This window comes from Pinus tabuliformis, chromosome 1_2, assembly GCF_031772625.1.
Source record: "Pinus tabuliformis cultivar Carrire ecotype Pingquan chromosome 1_2, CPIR1, whole genome shotgun sequence".
NCBI classification, from domain to species: domain Eukaryota; kingdom Viridiplantae; phylum Streptophyta; class Pinopsida; order Pinales; family Pinaceae; genus Pinus; species Pinus tabuliformis.
Genome location: NC_142298.1, coordinates 1,081,568,140 through 1,081,586,948, shown reverse-complemented (window position 1 = coordinate 1,081,586,948; position 18,809 = coordinate 1,081,568,140). Strand labels below are relative to the sequence as shown.

Sequence of the window (18,809 nt, the reverse complement as noted above, 5' to 3'; positions counted from 1 at the left end):
GCTGTCTTCCACTCATCTCCTTCCCTGATCTAGATTTGATGATAGCCACTCTTTAAATCAATCTTTGTGAAGTATGCCACCCCACTTAGGCAGTCCATCATATCGTCCATCCGTGGTAGGGGAAATCTATACCTAATGGTGATTTTATTGATGGCCCATGAATCCGTGCACATCTGCCATTCTCCTCCTTTCTTGGGAGCGAGAAATGTTGGTACTGCACAAGGGCTCAAGGTTTCCCTTATTAGCCCTTTATCTAGCAACTCCTGCACCTGTTTCCTGATCTCCTCATTATCTTTGGGGCTCATCCGATATGCTGCCTTATTTGGTAAGCTTGCTCTGGGTATAAAGTTGATATGATGATTGATGCTTCTTTTGGGAGGCAACTTGTCCGACAAATCATCAACTATAATGTCACTGAATTCTTGCAGCATCTCCTGAATTCTACAGGCAAATCAGACATTTCTGTGTGCAATAGCACTGTCTTTGCCCTCCTCACAATAACATAGTTCACTTCACTTTCCTCGATCTGTTTCACAAACTGTTTTCTAGCAATGCTTTCGTCCCGCTTGCTTCTGCTGTCTCCTCTTCCTTGATGGGTTCAAGTGTATGCTTGATCCCATCTTTAACAAACTTGTAGCAGTTCGTTTTCCCATCGTGTACTACCTTCCAATCATACTGCCATGGTCTTCTTAGCAGTATGTGACACACCTCCATTGTCATAATATCACAAATAACTTTATCTTTGTACCTGCCAATGTGAAATTCAACTTCACATTGTTCATACACCAACAGTTAGTGGCCTTTCTGCAGCCATGACACCTTGTAAGGGGTGGGGTGCTTAAGCCGCTTCAAACCCGGCTTCTCTACCATCTCGGTGGCAACCAAATTATCTGTACTCCTGTTGTTGATGATCAACTTGCAGCACTTTCCGTGTGATTTGCAAACTGTTCGGAATAGTGCTTTTCGTTGGGTCTGTTCAGTTGTTTCTTTGGCTGGTTTCAGCAACACTTTGTTCAGAACTAAGGCCTCCCACGTTTCCGGTTACATTTTCTACTTCTTGGGGTGTTGCCTCAGCTTCCTCAGGCTGTGCAAAAAATGTTCCTCTCTGGCCAGCTTGTTCTGCTTTAGGGCATTCAAAAGACCTGTGCCCCCACTTGTGGCACCTGCAGAACTGGAAATTAGCTCCTCTACCTCGACCATTCCCTCTTCCTTGCTGATATGGCCTGCCACCTCTAGTGTTGTCTCCTTTTTCTGTTGTTCCTGAAGCCTTGGAGCTGCTACCCTCTTCGCTATTACTGGCAGTTCGTCCTCTGCCATAGGACTGTCCTCATCCTCTGCCGGTTCCCCGTCCTCTCCTAGCATTTTGTTTTCTAGTAATCTTTTCCTTAGCCTTCACAACACTATGATAGGCTTCTTCTATATTTCTCGGGGAAAGAATGCTAATTTCATCCAGTGTTTCTAGTCTCAAACCATTTACGTATCTTGTTGTCTTCTCTGGGGTGTCATCGGTATAACCAGCTCTCAAGTTCACCCAGTAGAATTCTTCTGTATACTCCCTTACTGTCATCCCTTTTTGTCTTAAATTCTGCACTTGGTGATACAGTTCAACCTGATAATCCTTAGGCAGAAATATGCCTTTCAGCTTGGCCACCATCCTTGACCACTTCTTTATCTGTAACGTGTTCATCCTTCTTCTCTCTTCTTGGACATTGTCCCACCACAGGGTTGCGTGTCCCTTCAATTTTGTTGCAGCGAACTTGACTCTCTGGTCCTCGCTGACCTCTTCACTTTCAAAATACTTGTCCAACTCACTTACCCAGTCCAACAGAAATTCTGTGGACAGGCTGCCATTGTAATTAGGAATCTCCGGTTTGGGCTTGCTGCTGGCCAACAGGACCGACCTCAAAAACCTCATCTCCGGCCCTTCCTCATCCGATCCGTCTGTTGTAACTCTGGCTTATCCACTCAGTTATTAAGATCGTTACACAACAGGGGTATGTTTTTCTGGGTCAGTGCCATCCGAAAATGGGAAGGAGCAATTCCAATTTGGAAATCTGCAACAAACTTGCACCTAAGTGGTGATCTGGAAATGCAATGGAATTCTATCATAACTTTGCTGCAGGCTTATGGTATATATCACGCTGCAGATAAGGACTTCCTCATTTGGAAGGGACATGGTGGCTCTTCGACTATTTATGTCAAACATATTTACCTACAGCTTCTAATCTCAGAATCAGATCATACAGATAACACCTTTCCTACATCCTTTTGGAAAACAGGGATCTCACATGGGAAAACCTACAAAAGAGAAATTGGTGCGGGCCCACTATCTGCCCCCTTTGTAGATCAAACACCGAGAACAACTTAACATCTTTCTTCTTTGTCCTCAAGCTCAAATAATTTGGAAGAAACTTGATGCCCACTTTGGTTTCATCAACAACTCTTTCCCTTCCATTCCCGAGGCTTTCAAAGGGTGGAGTATTATGAACAAAGAGTGGCGGCCCATTCCATTATTGGCTATTTGGGCCATTTGGAAATGGTGAAATGGGATGATTTTCAATTCCAAAATGGAATCTCTTTCTTCTGTTTTTGAATCTATCCTTTGTCTGTACAACGCACTTGGTTTGCCAGGTTAATCCAGGGTCAGGAATGGAAGAAGTTTTCCAACATGGGAGCCCACAGTTATTCCATGTACTTTCTTTGACGGAGCTGCACAACATGGGTCGTGTGCATGTGGAGTATACATTATTCCAGAAGCTGGTCAAGCCTTTGAAATACATTGGAATGGTGGACCAGGGTCCAACAATAGAGCTGAGGCGATGGCCCTCGCTGGTCTTCTATCCCTTTGTGTCTTTCTTGACTTTCTGAAACTACAAATTTTTGGAGATTCGAAAGTCATCATCGATCATGTTCAGTCAAAACACATTATAAAAAATATCAATCTTTCTGGATGGCTGAACAGGATAGAGGCTTTATGGAGTAGCAAGAGGGACTACACAATTTCTCATATTGACAGGGATAAAAACAAAAAGGCAGATGCATTATCCAAAATGGGCCTATCTTCTCCCCAAGCTGTCTGGAAGATGCAGATCACGGTGGACAACATCTCTTATCAGATCCAAGACTTTTGCTTGCCGGGTACATAATTTTCTATCTAACGACGAATATCTGGTATGTATCTTTTTCCCCATATTTTGTCTTTCCATTATGAAAGAATTCTCATATATTTTGTCAAAGGGATCAGTTTCCTCACTACCAGTTGTACCTATATATATTTCTCCATATGATTTATATGTAGCCGAATAGGATATCTTTTCCTTGTCCTTTCCACTTTGTGTGGCTTTGAACCTCATATCTACCATAGCTGCGAGTTTTCTCATATATATGCATATTGCTGTACAATCCTCTTTGATGAATATAATACAAATATATAGCTTTTTTTCGTACTGAAAAAATCTACCTATGGTAAAATAAGAGACATATCTCTGATGTGTCTTTCCATTCTTTTATAGTAAGTCTGTTACACCATTAAATGTTTTGAAATTCTTTTAAATAATCAATAATATTTGGTGTAAAAACTCTGTACGAGATTGTAATTAAAATCAATTTTTCGTATTGGTTTAGTTGATTTGAAAAATATCTGAAAACATTTGAAATAATCCATAATATTTTCACCTAAATGTATATTTTTGTGCACCGCTCTAATTAGGAAGTGTTTTCTCTGCTTTGATGTCAATTTAAACAACTAAACACAATAACAGAACGTTTTTAATTAGATGAAGCTCATGTCTGCTCACTCTCAAATATATCACAATATGTCTCATTCATAATTGATGATAATGATGATGGTGGTTAACATCCACTGAGACCAAATTGGTCTATCGGACCTATAATTTTCTTAGTTTTTAATTATCTGGCTTCTCGTCTTTCTTGGCGAGATTGGTGTTGTAGCTCTTTTTTTTCTCTACGGTCTTCCGACTTCCTTTATCTTGCATCTCCTTCATCTCTTCTGATTCTTGGGACATTGGTGTCTTAGCTTCGCGATCTATTGTATTCGTCATTTTGAAGATAGTTGAAGAAGAAGTTTGGTCTAGGAGATCTGCTTTGCTATTAAATGAAGATTTATTTTGTGCGGTATTCGAATCCTCATAATTGTTGATGCTTGAGGGGTTATCGAGTTCATTTTTTTGCTGTTGGGTGGGGCTTTCTCCCTGCTTGTCTTGAGAGTTGTTTCTTTCTTACCTGATTTCTTGTGATTCAGAGTTTTCTCTAGAGTATTCTTCTTTGATGACAGTGTAGTGTTCTTTTTGTGCTCCTTCCCACCATGTAGATCTGTGGTGGTTCTTTCTAGCATAATTTTTCTGGGAGGCTTTTGGGCAATTTTTGGCTAGATGGCCTGTCTCAAAGCAGGATCGACATCTGAAGACGACATTTTCATAATCGAGTTTCTGGTTCCACACATATTCTTTACTTTTTAGGTTTATTTCAGCTTGGAATCTGGCACTGAAGTCCATTTCCACACAAATGCATGCATAGGTGGTTCTCGCATATTCCTCTGTTTTTGGGCACCTGCAGTAAAATTTCCCAATTGCATTTCCAATGGCTATTAGCGAGGAGAGATTCCAGAGATGAAAGGGTAGGCTTGGCAATCTCACCCAAACTGGTGCTGAGGTTATGACTGATGTTGAGGGATCGAATGATGGGTTCCATGGCTTCATGAATAGGCCTGATTTTTCCCAAAACCAAGGGCCGGAATCTAGAATACATTGTCTGCTTTCAGGATTTTCAAAATCTACTATAAAGAAACCCCTAGCACAGGGGTAGATATTAATTTCATCAGAAATGATAGGCTTCCATACCTCCAAGATCCAATTGTGGAGAGTTGTCAGTCGCGGCCAAAAACCATTGAACCGACAGATTAGGGCACTTTCGAAAAACTTCAAAGCCTCATTGAGTGAGTCTTGGACCACATGGACAGTGGGAGCTGGGGCTTCGCTGACGATATGGGCAGGAGCTTGCCCTCCATAAGCGGACAGAACTGAGCCAACAGTTATTTTCGCGAAGCTGGGAGCCATATTTTACATGCCCGTAGAACCTAGCCGCAGAGAAATAAGGCAGAAGATAAGATTAGATCTAGATCTAGCCACAAAAGATTAGATCTCGAACCTAGCAGCAGAGTCTCAGTAAGCCTTTTAATCTACAAGAAACCCTTACCATACGTTTATTGCTGGTCTTGCCCAAACTGAATTGTACACTCCAGAATTGGCAAACTTCAATCATTACACGCAATTATATAGCAATGGGATATATTGATTTTATAGACATAGTAATTTATTATAATTTTTTTTACTCAACTACAAATCATACATATTGAAAACTAAAAAACTTCTGGGATTAGTAACTCATGAGTAAGTCGCATATTTAAAACATTTATCCATTATCTCCATAGGTATAATCTATTATAATTACAAAACAGTGAATCGACAAAACCATGAGACGATTCTCAGCTACCACCTATAATTTTTATAATTATATTGTAATAATAAAAATTTAGGAATTGCATGTTTGTGTAATGGGTGAGGAGTTGGAAAAAAAAAGACAAAAAAAATTAAACAAACATAGACAGAAAGCAGAATCACAGATTTATCTGAAATGTTTGAGTTACTCAGCATTTAAACTTGGAAGATAAATATCTCAACATCACAGCGTCCACCAAAGTGAGTTCCCAATTATTTGATGGTAAATTGCAGGTTAATAGAAAAATAAATTTTAAAATGATTTTTTTTGTTTGTAATTAGTAAAATATAAATGGCATCTTCACTATTTTTTTTTGTCAATTCATACATCTGATACTTTACACATTTGAAACATGAAAATAAATTTATTTTTCAAAATCAAAACAAAGGTAATAAAGTTAGGCAAATTAATATAGATTCAAAAAAAAATTGCACATTGAATAAAAACTAAAAATTAAATATAATCTCTTAAAAGAATCACTCCAAGGACTAAAAGAATCACTCTAAAATTATGGTGTTTGATTCACTATCACTCGAACATTTTGTTGTTTAATTCACTATCACTCTAACATTCTGTCGTTTAATTCACTAATCTTCAGCATACCATAAAGCAAAAACACTTTGAAATGATCACCAACAATGGCATGTCATTTTAAATTGAATTGAAACAACTTTACAGTCTCAACATATACCAAATTATATACGTATATGCCCAAAGAGGTCACCATTCTTCCAAGTACAATGAATATAATCTTGATTACATAAACAAGATATCAATGGATTTTTTAGAAACAAAGATTTGAGTCATAAAAAAACCCTAAAATTTCACAAAACTAAACCTGTTTGCTCATGGCCTCAAAATAAGCCAACAAAACATATATATGATCTTATTGTGTCTCACTGTTTTAAGCGAGCTCTACAAGGATGCTACTCATTACTTCCCTCGTGTTAAAATCTCTCCACATTCACCTCCCACAAGAAGAATGCCTTAATAATGCTATTCTATTATCAAAATGCAAAAATAAATTTTCACCTAAAATTAAAAGTTTACACTAAAGAATTGATACAAACGAGATAAGAACCTCCCAATTAAATAGATCACTGCAAAACTGATTTTAGTCTCTCCTACAAAAATGGCACACAGCTATGTGGATTCAAGACTGTTGATAACGAATATTGATACATGAGATCAGAAGTCTAATAAAGTTTCAATAAAAACATTCATTCATAGCAGCTCTAGATACTGTCCAAACACACGTTTAAAGAATTTAAAAAACAATAAAATCTACCACTGTTCTCCACACCCATAAAAATATCTGAATGAGGTTCGAATGTAAGACACAAAAGTAGTAACAAGACTGAAATAAGCAGCCCCGTGTATACTAGGGCCAGAAAATATTGTTTACTTGGATGGTACGCACTGAAATATGAGAACTAATATAATCTGAAAAATCGGGTATTTGTCCAAACTCTATCTTCTGCAATTTATTTGCTTCCTTGCTCCAAACAGCAAAAACATTCGTCACGGGCAGAAAGACTAATGCGCAGCCACTGTGATTCACTGTCATGTCCATGCAAAACATCAGGTTCCTCAATTCGTGCTCAACGTCCACTGGTTTAAATGGAGCCCATTTCTCTCCTTCTACTTCATCTACACTGAGTTCCCATAAAGAAATGTGACCCGTACAAACTAATACTGTACACCCTTCGCAACCAGTAACAAATGTTGCATGAAGTCTTCGGGGGAGGATGCCAACTCTTATGTTCAGTGGCCCCTTTATTACATTCCATTGCTTCTGTTGTCCATCGAATGCGACTATGCTCAAGCAATCCCTATCATGTAATTCGTTTAACCAATAATATCTCCCATTCGAATGTATGCCTTCCCCTTGAGGTCGAACTAGATTACCCACAGTTGTTTCTAATTGAGTCCACTTATTAGTTTTGGAATCATACATTTCTACCACCATAAAATTTTGTGAAGTAGAATTCCTTCCCATGATAACGGTACAATGTGCCGTGCGTGTACCAAAAGCTAGACTAATGAAATCCCACACTGTATCTTCAAAACGTTGTGGAAGTTCTATCCAGGTTTGGATGACAGGGTTGCATATGTAAATTTCATCTTTTCCACTCCAACAACATGTTGGAAATTTCTGGTAATTTCAAACAAATAAACTGAACAGAGAAAATGCTCTGTTTTGCACAGGATCTTAACACAGGGAAGCAAAAAAAATATTTCCAGAGAACAGAGGTTCAGCAACACACATAAAAACTTTGTATTCATTAATAAACTGCCTGATACAAATTTCTTCCTCTCTCTCTCAGAGGGATTCACCAAGAACTTCCACACAAAAAAAATTACTCTGGCTCTTTTAGAAAATAAATCCAACACTGCTGTGCGTGTAAAATCTTTATATTTACTGTTGTGTAAATTTCTTTACATATGCCCTGCTGTTACATACATTTCAACCAAAAAAACATACATTCATTCGCATTCTGTGCGTTCTTCCCATTACATTTTTCAACCAACAAAAAAAAAACATTACATTATATTCGCTGCTGCGAAATTTCCTTTCATTACTCAACAAACAGGGGAAAAATTCCATGCTGCTGCGTGCTCCCTCACTCCACAAACAACACACTCGCGCTGCTGCGCATTTCAAACTACCTCACACTACTTATGCGATGAACAACAAAAAACTAAAAACATAACACATAGTCAACGAGCTACATAACAAAAAAAGTAATAAAATTAAATACTTCATCTATATCTACCCACCGAAGTACATTTACATTAATTTCATTTAATTGTTTGATGCACAAAACCGGCGGTCAACAAAAAAAAACTTCAGGTCATGCAATAAAGTGCAGGCTGAGCTTCAACCATTGATCTGCTCCTCATTGATCGAACGACTGTCATTAATTCCCCGGGAGGCCCTTTTAATCGAACTTTACCGACCGGGGAATGGGTGGTTTTGAAATAGTGTTGCGGCCACGTGTCGATCAACAAATGTGATCGGAGCCCCCTTGGAAAATACCACTCAGCATGAAAGGTGGTGTGGGGAAAACTGTTAGCAGTTTCCGGAATTAATTGCGTGCCACTATTCAACTTTAGCGGCAGTTGAAATTACAATTTCAACACAACAAAATATGTTCTTGCAACCTGCCACCACAACAACAGGGCTCAGAAGAAAATCCAAAGAAAGGCATCGAAATTTGTAGCCACTTTCTATACCAATCCATAAGTTTTTGACATACAATGGCTGAAATGAATCAAGGGATGTTAACTGTTTCCTTCCCGGAACAATGAGAAACGCCTCACTAGAAGAAACCGCTGAGGTGGCCACCAACTCTCTGAACTTCGCGGATTGAAACATTTCCTTCCAACTTTCGCAAATTGCGTGAAACCTCACAATGCTTTCCATAGGCAGTCTTGCCAAAGCCACCATTAACAGGGCTTGGGTTAATCTCTTCCATATCTCCTCATTCATTTCCATCGTGCTTTTCCCTATTGAAGATAATGTTTAAAATAAAGCTATGTAATTGATGACAAATTAGCTAGCGAATTGTGTTCTGAGTTATTAGAGCAGCAAATTTATAGATGAAGTCAATGATCATTCAACGAATTATTAGGGACAATAGATTAGTCAAATAATGGATAATGAAATTAGAAATATGTGAGCTATATAATAATGTATTCATTGCTTCTATGAGGATATGAGATTCCAATGAGAGTTCACTTCATGGATTGAGAATCAGATTTTATTTTTTGCTCATTAGTTTTGTTTATGTTTTTATATGCATGCTCTTGATAGATTTAACATGGTATCAGAGCTAGGTTAAGAGAGTTGATTTATATGTGAATTGTGTGTTGTTGATAGGAGGTTTCAAAAGTTTGTGAAATCCACTTGCAAGAGTTTTCATAATTTTGTGAAGCCTGTGCAGATTCAAATTATTGGTTGGAGTGCTAAGCAATTAGCAGCGATGGCCAACAATATGAATATTTCTCAATCACAAACAATGTTTAAAGGTGAGAACTTTGGTTTTTGGAGCATTAAGATGAAAACATTGTTTGTCTCACAAGATTTGTGGGATTTCGTAGAGAATGGATATACAAAATGCTCACACACTTGCCTGTTGGACTCAAAACCAAAGAAACCAGCTAAAGAAAAACCATAAGAAAGATTTAAAGGCTCTCTTCCTAATTCAGCAAGCAGTGTATGATTCTATTTTTCCCAGACTAGTTGGAGTAACGAAATCAAAGGAGGCATGGGATGCTTTGCAGCAAGCATATCAAGGAAGTGATAAGGTAAAAATTGTTAAGTTGCAGTCATTAAGAAGAGAATTTGAAACCCTGTGTATGCAAAACTCTGAATTTATTCAAGATTTTCTCACTAGAGTTATGGGTATAGTGAATGAAATTAGGTCTTACGAAGAAGATTTAAAAGATCAAAAAATTGTAGAGAAGATTTTAAGAAGTTTTCCTACAAAATTTGATGGGGTTGTTGTTGCTATTGAGGAGTCTAAGGATCTAACTCAATTGTCTGTGAATGAGCTAATGGGGTCTCTTCAATCTCATGAGCAAAGAATCAATAGATCTTCTGAAAAATCTATTGAGCAAGCTTTTCAAGCAAGAGGAAATATTTTCAAAGACAAAAGTGGTTCCTCTCATGAGGAAAACCAGAACATTTTTGGAAGAGGAAGAGGAAGAGGAAGAGGAAGAGGAAGAGGACAAACATACAGAGAACGCAGAGGTCGAGGAAGATTTTTTTCTACATACAACAAAGGAAGAGGTAATGATGACAGTGATGGAGGTAAAAGATTTAATAAATCCCAAGTTCAATGTTTTTATTGTAAAAGACTTAGCCATTATGAAAGAAATTGTTGGAAAAAACAAACACAACAAGTTAATTTTTCTGAAGAAAAAGAAGAGGTTGGCACTTTATTCTTGGCTTCTAATTCAACTAATAATGTTTCCAAAGAGGTGTGGCTAGTGGATAGTGGTTGCAGCGATCACATGACAAGAAACAAAGATAGCTTTGTAGAGATAGATGAATCTACAAAATCTGATGTACTATTGGGAGATGACAAGCCATATGCTTAGAATCACCTCATTAAGCATTAAAAGGGAGTGTTGAAGATAATGCTTAAAATAAAGCTATGTAATCGCTGACAAATTAGCCAGTAAATTTTAGGGCAGCAAATTTATAGATGAAGTCAATGATCATTTAGCGAATTATTAGGGACAAGAAATTAGAAATATGTGGGTTTTATAATAATGTATTCATTGCTCCTACGAAGATATGAGATTCCAATACGAGTTCACTTTATGAAATGAAAATCAGAGTTCTCCTATTTTTTGTCCATTAATTTTATACATGCTCTTAATAAATTTAACATTCCGTTCGATATTGGTGATTCTCCCAAATATCATATAACTTTTCAAGGAAGGAGATACTGAAATATAGAAGATCTCTCATTCATGAATGAGTGCATACGAAGAATAATCATGCCCTCCCTTAAAAAAGTACTGTAATGGAAAGCGTACGGTACTGTGAAGGCATCGTCAGCAGGTGAGGTTGCATTAAAATACGAACACGCTGTAAGCCGTCCTTTTAAAATGACGGCGTTGTTACGAACATCTTGTGTGAAGCTTGAGGTGAGCTTAACCTGACTCCAAATCCAATTTTTGGTACTGTGCTGGATAATGTCCATGTCATTTCAGGGAATTTTCAACCACACCACAATAATTAGTTCTTTGGACACGGATTTCCATACGATATAATTAAACACCGTTTCCGTGGGACATGCCACATCCTTGCAATATTTTGAAATTTTGATTAAAAAGTTAACGTTTTATTTATGATTATTCTTAAATGAAATTTAAATAACAAAATTATCTTATCATTAAAAATCCAAAAACCAAAAAAATAGCAACAAAATCTCAATAAAGAACAGAACATCATATAAAAGAAACGCAAAACATACAAACAAAATGTCAAATAGTTAAATTGTGTTTGAACTACGCCTTCAAACACTCATTTATGTTATAGGCGGAACCAGATTTGGATTTTGATGGCAAGACAGGGCATTCTGCGTGTGAAATGCGTTTAAATTTTTTATATAATCGTCTCTTGTCATGTGCTTTGAAGTTAAAAAAAATACATTTTCAACAATAATGGTATTTTATTTCAAGTTATCGATAGTTACTTTTTATTTATTTAGACGGTTGTTGGAAGGCATGCTTCTCTGTGTGATGTGTTCTATGTGGTATTACACATTGTTAGTGAATATTTCAAGGGGTTATTCTAAATATGGTCGTTTCATATCCAAATCATAGATCTACTTTTTTAAAATCTAAATTTGTCAAAATCAACTATTCGTATCTTATATATGTGACTTTTGTACCACGTTGTTGTCCCGGATGGTTGGGATAGTGCAATATTTCCCTCCCCACCCACGTTCAAAACACGCATTTACATGTAGGATTGCTGTATGCAACTATTGTATGGATTCGCTGGGTTGTTGTCGAACGGATTGTATCATGTTGTATATAATGTAAAAATTGCGTTCTAAGTTAATATAAAGCTTCTTAAGAAAGACTTATCCCTCATTTAAAATAAAAAAACAACTTTTTGTGATCAATAAAAATATAAAAAAATCACAAAAATATAAAAAATATTTTATATTGTGCTTAATTTTTCCCTCTTTCTATTTCTACTAACAGTGTTGCCGTGCGAGTTAAAAATGTCGTCGTATGAATTAAAAATCGATGACAACGAAAAGTAAATGTCGTCGTATGAATTAAAAATCGATGACAACGAAAAGTAAATCCAGATTACCTAGAAATAAGTTAGTATGACTTCAAAATCGCTAATATCGGAAACTAAATACAGATTACAAAGACATAAGTTAGGAGAAAATTAAAAATGTGGCGTCGATATTAATAGACAAAAGTTAGAGACTTTTTTATTTATTTTGAATTTCACATTATAACAAAATGAGTTGCTAACTTGTACCGTGTTGTTGTCCTGGGTGGTTGGGACGTTGCAATATTGCCCTCCTCACCCGCGTTCAAAACACATATTTACATGTCGGGTTGCTGTACGCAATGATTGTATGGATTTTTTGGGTTGCTGTCGATTGACGCAATATATGTACGGATTGTATCATGTTGTAGATAATGTAAAAATTGTGTTCTGGGTTAATATAAAGTTTCTTAAGAGAGACTTACCCCATTAAAAAAAAAACAAAATGAGTTGCTAACAGCAGTTTTTATAATTTTTAGTAAAAAATAAATCTTAACCACCATTTGCATCTAATGTCTAAATAAGTAATTACTTATTTACAAGTTCGTAGATATATTATACTTCTTTCTGATTTGAACTGTAGCAAAACAAAATACCGATTATGACTTGGGTTGATTTTAAATATTGCAAGTTTCGATAATACAACGATGGTTTACAGAGTGTTTCTTAAAATTGTCAAACGACTAAGAATCATAAAACGCTGGTCTCAAATGCTTTTGTATTCTAAATTTGAACTTCTAGACATGTGAATGCATATTTTATTATCATAGGAAAGTTCAATTTCTAGAAATAGGAAATGGAGGAAATGATAAATCATTATCAGCTGCCAACATTATATCGTCGACATGACCACTCCTAAACCAAATTCAGGGAAAATGTATGCATTGTTGGACTGTAAAATCGAAAAGAAAGAACAGGTGTGAAGACTGGGAGAATTCTTTTGACTTCTCTTTATTTTCTCCTATCATATAACTGGAATATGGACAATGTTGTATCATAGTACAATATTCAACCCAAGGAAATACCAATACTAAATACTAAAGGGAAAATATGTCAGTTTTAGTATTCTAATATCAAGGAAAACCAACATCCACTAAGAGAATCACAACATTCAAATTCCACATACAATGAATATAATCAACCTTAAGAACGTTTTTTTCTCACTAAAACTAATGTGAAAATGTACAAGACTTGTTTAGGAGTCACTAGCAAAAATTGCACACCCCTGGAATGTAAGTCTTGGTGCCACTCGTTTATTAGACTTAATATCAAAAGAAAATAATGGTCATTATCAGGCCCTTCAATCTTGATAAACTAACATATTTAAAATTCCAAAACTAAATTGATATAATCTCAGCTGCAGTCATCAATATATATACAAGCATACCTGACTCCAATTATATGCCTCCTTTGCATTGCATTCTCACTAACTAGTTGGATTCAAGAGAGCTACAATAACAAGTTATGGCAAGGATCTAGTGCAATATAAGGAACATTGAACTTTTCTTAATCAACAATTTGATCTTAACATATTTAACTAAGAAGATAGAGTACAAATGAGCAAAATGGTATGACAACTATTTACATATCAAAACATTTTGACATTTGCTTCGTCCATTGAGGTAATCAGGCGGAAATATCATAATACGTTGCAGTAAGAGGAAATGGCCTTAGTTACTTCCTCTTGTGAAAATTCTTCTAACTCATGATGAGCCAATCAATACTGTCGGTTTGATTACCTAAATCATATGTAACCATAAAATGTTGATAGATATTTGCAATTTTCGCTCGCAAAGAGAATCAAATAGAAACTTTGAACCAAAAAAAAGTATTTTGCATCATATTGGATGTTTATGGCAAATTAACAAACAAAACTTTCAATTAATAATCATTCAAAATGTATCTTTTAAGAATTTAGATAGAAACTTCACAACATCTAAGAGATCTTTGTGGGGTTCCTGCTCATGTGCCCATGGCCTCTTGAAATGTTGAAAAGATTCCATTATTCACTTTACTATGAGTCCCTGTAACACAAGACAAGGATTCCCTAAAACATTAGATATTAGAAGTGCTCTCAATGTACAAATAACATAATGATCTCATTCGTATTTATGGGTTTGTGTTAAATTTTAAAATACCTTGGAGTCAACCATCCATATCTTCTCGCAAGCCTCTATCAGTGATTTATTACTCCACGAGAGTAAAAATACCTTAGTATGTACCCTCATGGATATTTTCACATGGAAAACAACAAAATATATGCTCATAAAGTCAAAACTTATAGAAGAAACTGACATCTTTCATTACCTATTTCGTCATTTCAAGTACTATAAGCTCCACAATTCATGTTCATGCCTAGAAATATTTTCACCATATATAGTTCAGACACTTTAAGGAGCATAAATATTTGCATTCAATTGATTTGATTGTGGGTTCTCTTAATTCCTAAATGATTAAGGACACTCCTTAAGGATGCAACACAAGAATCCAAATAGGATTGTGAGGCTTAAATAAACTATAAGAATTAGAACAAAGACATGAAATAATGAAAATCTATATAAGTTCTTCAAATTTAATTTATTTAACTAAATTGTTAAAGATAGTTAATTACTCCTGAATGCAGAGCTGTCTAAATTGAGAGAGTCGGTTAACTCAGTCAAGTTGATTAATTCCAGTTCAGTCTTATTTTGGGTAAAGTCGAATTTAGAGCGTGTGCGCAAGTTAAGGTTGGTTGAAAAAGTTTAAATACCCCTTACGAGGTTCATTGTAATCAGAAAATTTGGGTGATTAATTGAAGAGTCACAGCCCCTGTTACTGTGTGTGTGAAATTTTGTGCCTTTCCTCTTCTACCTTTCCAAGATAAGTTATGCAGCGTTGAGGAAGTAGGGTTTGTGGGGCTAAGCAACAAATAACTATAATTGATATACATGGGAAGCACCAAATGTGCTCTTGGAAATAAAGATACAGAACGCACACAGACTTTTAAAAAGTCAGAGGAAGATGAGTTTAGGTAGGATTAGAAAATAGAAATGGAGCTTGGAAACCAATATATAGTGAAGCTTCATCCAATCTAGATAAGAAGAAATTGGAAGTAAACAATGGCCACAACTTGGACTAATCAATTTTAGAAAGAGTCATAATCTTGAAAGCAATTTCGCTCAGAAAATGTATTATAATATTGTGTTGGTTGGAAAGATATAATATTGCATCCGTTGCAGACATAACATAAGTAAAGATTTTTAATTTCATAACAGGAAAAAGAAAATTTCATAAACCCAACTCTGCAGGTAAAAATTGGTGCCTGGCCTAGAATTCTTGCATAGGAGCTTGGAAGATAAGGTCACCATTATTTTCAATTAGTGTAAAGCAACTCATCTTTGACTCATTTGCATGGTTCACACATAGAGCTAGATTTACCTCTCAGGCTCCTAGGAAGAGGAAGGTATGATGAGCTAATGTTCCACCAGTCACCTTTAATGATCCAACCAACCCCGCCAAAACCACTACAGTTGTGCCCTGAAATACCAAAGATGCACCCTGCTTTCTTATTGAAAACATAGATAGTGAAATCCTTAATCCCAACACAACCATCATTTTAAATATACATGAATAACATATTTAGATCTCATTATTTGAATACTATTTCACTGATTGAAAAGTTGTGGCTTTGTTACACAGGTTGCATTATAAGATAGCCAACATAATCAGACATTATAGGAAAACCTGAATGTCATCGTTGAATACGAGATGGGTTTTCCAATATTTAGCGAGCAACCCAAAGACATTACAATTTGCAAAGTCGGGCTCAAATGCCTTTGGTATTCTAAATTCAAACTTCTAGTCATTCCAAATTTTGCACTTGCTCTCTTATTGTAAGATAATTTGGAGTGTTACTCTGATTTGTTTGGTGTTGGATGTTAGAACACTTCTCCAGCTTTTGGTAGATGATAACAAGGGTAATTTATTTGTAGCTAAAAAATACTCAAATAAGAGAAAGGTCACTTAAGAGGCAATGCTCCTTTCAGGTTCAAATTGATGGGTCCAGCCCCTTGTCACACTTACCAATGTTAATAAAGGTTTATAAATGGATTTAAATGATGAGCAGTTTGATCAAATGTGATATTTGTTCATTCAGCGGTTGATTACAATGATTTAATATTTGGTTGTTATCCGACACTTATGACCTGTACCTACACCACTGGTTTTTGGGTCCACTCCTCGAAGGTAATAATCCTGCTTTGGTAATAGGTCCTCAAACCCTATCTCCCGGTCATTTTGCTCGTTGAGCTGTTGAGGTTGAGGGTTTCATGGTATGGTCCTTCTGTGCGATTTTCACTGTAAAACTTTATGCTGCTCCTGGTATTCTGGTTCGGCTTTAGACCTAGAAACTTATTCGGCTTCACTGTCTGGTAAGGGACTCTTATTAACACTGGTTCTCCTTTGCTTGTTTCTCTGCCCGACGCTTAATCTCTCTGTTCAGTTATGGACAGTAGCTTGACTGTAAAGATTTGGAACTTTCCTGTGTACAAAGTTAATACTGGTTATTTTGCTAGACTATGCGACTGCTCTTGTCTTGACTTCTTCTTTGCAACTGTTCTTTGAATTCTCTGGTTACATTTCTCTGTTTTATGTACAGGTTGTAGTCTCAGGGTCCTCGGCTTCGGTTTATTCTGCAATGACAAGGTAAGGCTTCGTTCTCTGCTATTAGTTATTTCTCCTCTTCACGCTTTTATCTAACGCACTCGCTCCTTCGTGAGCAGAGTGGCCCTCGATCAATGCAATGTGGGTGCCCTATTTCTGCAATGTAAGTTTGAAACCCTCGTCTTGGCATTTGTTTTTTTTTTTCACTTCTCTCTCTGTCACAAAATGGTAATGCTTGCTATTGGTGACTATCGTTGCAGGTGAGTTCGTTCTGGAGGGTTTTGGCTTCAGCTCCTTAGCGTACTGGCTAGACCCGGGTAGGGTCATTCCTTGTCATCTTTGTAACTTGTTTTATTCCCGTCGTTATTTAGGGTTCAGTAGGCTATTGCAGAGACTTTTTGACAGTCTGGCCGTATGTAGTCAAGGTCTGTTGGCTTGCATTATTTCCTTTGAGGATAGTTGCTGTAGTTTATTTTTCAGCTAGGGTTTCTAAACCCATCTACTATGACAAACTCATTGATGTTTGTACAACTTATTTCATGGACTATATGTATATTTGAATGACTGTATGTATTTAGAACAGAGGTTCTGTGATTATTTTGTAAATAAAACAGAGAGGGTTTATTCTTCAGAAATACCTGTGTGACTTGTCTGACTTTACTGTTTGAAATGCACGCGGCTTATCTTTGTCTTTGATGCTCGAAATGTATAAAAGCTCCAAGAATCCTCTGCACTCTTTTGATTGATAATTTCTAGAACTGTATGACCTTGTTTCTGTAACGTCCTCCGTAGTTATGCTTGCAAGCTTGCTTTGTTAGTCTATCAACTTGTTTTAATCAATACAAATAGAACTATATGTGTGTATATGTTTGTGGAACAAGTACCAGAGAATGTGCTTTCCCTCTATCAGGCAATTTAACAAAACGATAGATAGACAGCTACAGAATATTTGAAAATAGATTGTGTGCTCAAAGATATTATTATTATCTTTTCTCCTTCTCAAAAGGTCGAACCTCTTACAATTGCATTCTGTTTCTTTTCAATAATTGTCTGGAAACTATTTCTCTTAACTGCTATTGGTTACATTCTGTTGGTTACATTTTTCTTTTAGTTCAAAAACTGTTTATTGTCCTATGTTAGAAGCTGTAAAAGTTGACATGAAAATAAAAATAATTACTTTCAACAGTTTGACTAACTAATCCTCTACCTTCCTAAATACTATTTCTTTTCAAAATTAAAATAACAAAAAAAAAAGACTACAATGTTCACTTTGTAATTTCCTTCTCAGTCCTCTCAGAGACCAAACAGCCTTTTGTCATGATGACCCGTCAGCTAGATGCTCCTGCATCAGGCTCCCGGGGTAAGAAAAAGTCATGGCTCTGTTCCATGAGCTCCTCCACAGAATAACCCGCCTTCTATATCTGCGCTGTGTCGAGCCACAAACTGTCCTCAATTGGACGGTTCTTCCACTTGACAAGGTATCGCAGATACTCCTTCCTACGAGTCCTCTTGGCCACCTGTGTGTCAAGAATCTTCTCGATCTCATGGGGTTGAGCCGAAGGCATGTGCCTCATCCAAGAACTACCTCCAACTTGGGTGTCTCGTTCTGGCCGTACCACACTGTCATCTTCCGGGTTGGCAGTATATGGGAACAGGTCTGCCACGTTGAAAATAGGCGATATGCCTATATCTGGTGGCAGCTGTATTTCATATGCGTTGGCTAAGAATTTACGCAAAATCTTACAGGGACCAATCTTCTTAAATTTCAGCTTGTTATATGCACCCTTAGGAAACCGTTCTTTGCGTAAGTGTGCAAGGACTTCATCACCTACATTGAATT

The 18,809-nt window shown here is 36.6% G+C and overlaps 1 protein-coding gene across 1 annotated transcript; it reads right to left on the bottom strand.

The window, feature by feature from the left end:
* Positions 1-1,327: 1,327 nt before the first annotated feature.
* On the bottom strand, positions 1,328-1,915 carry LOC149209895 (uncharacterized). Its single transcript, XM_089398792.1, has one exon. It carries the CDS (start codon positions 1,913-1,915, stop codon positions 1,328-1,330), a length of 588 nt encoding a protein of 195 aa, XP_089254918.1.
* Between the last annotated feature and the right edge of the window lie 16,894 nt (positions 1,916-18,809).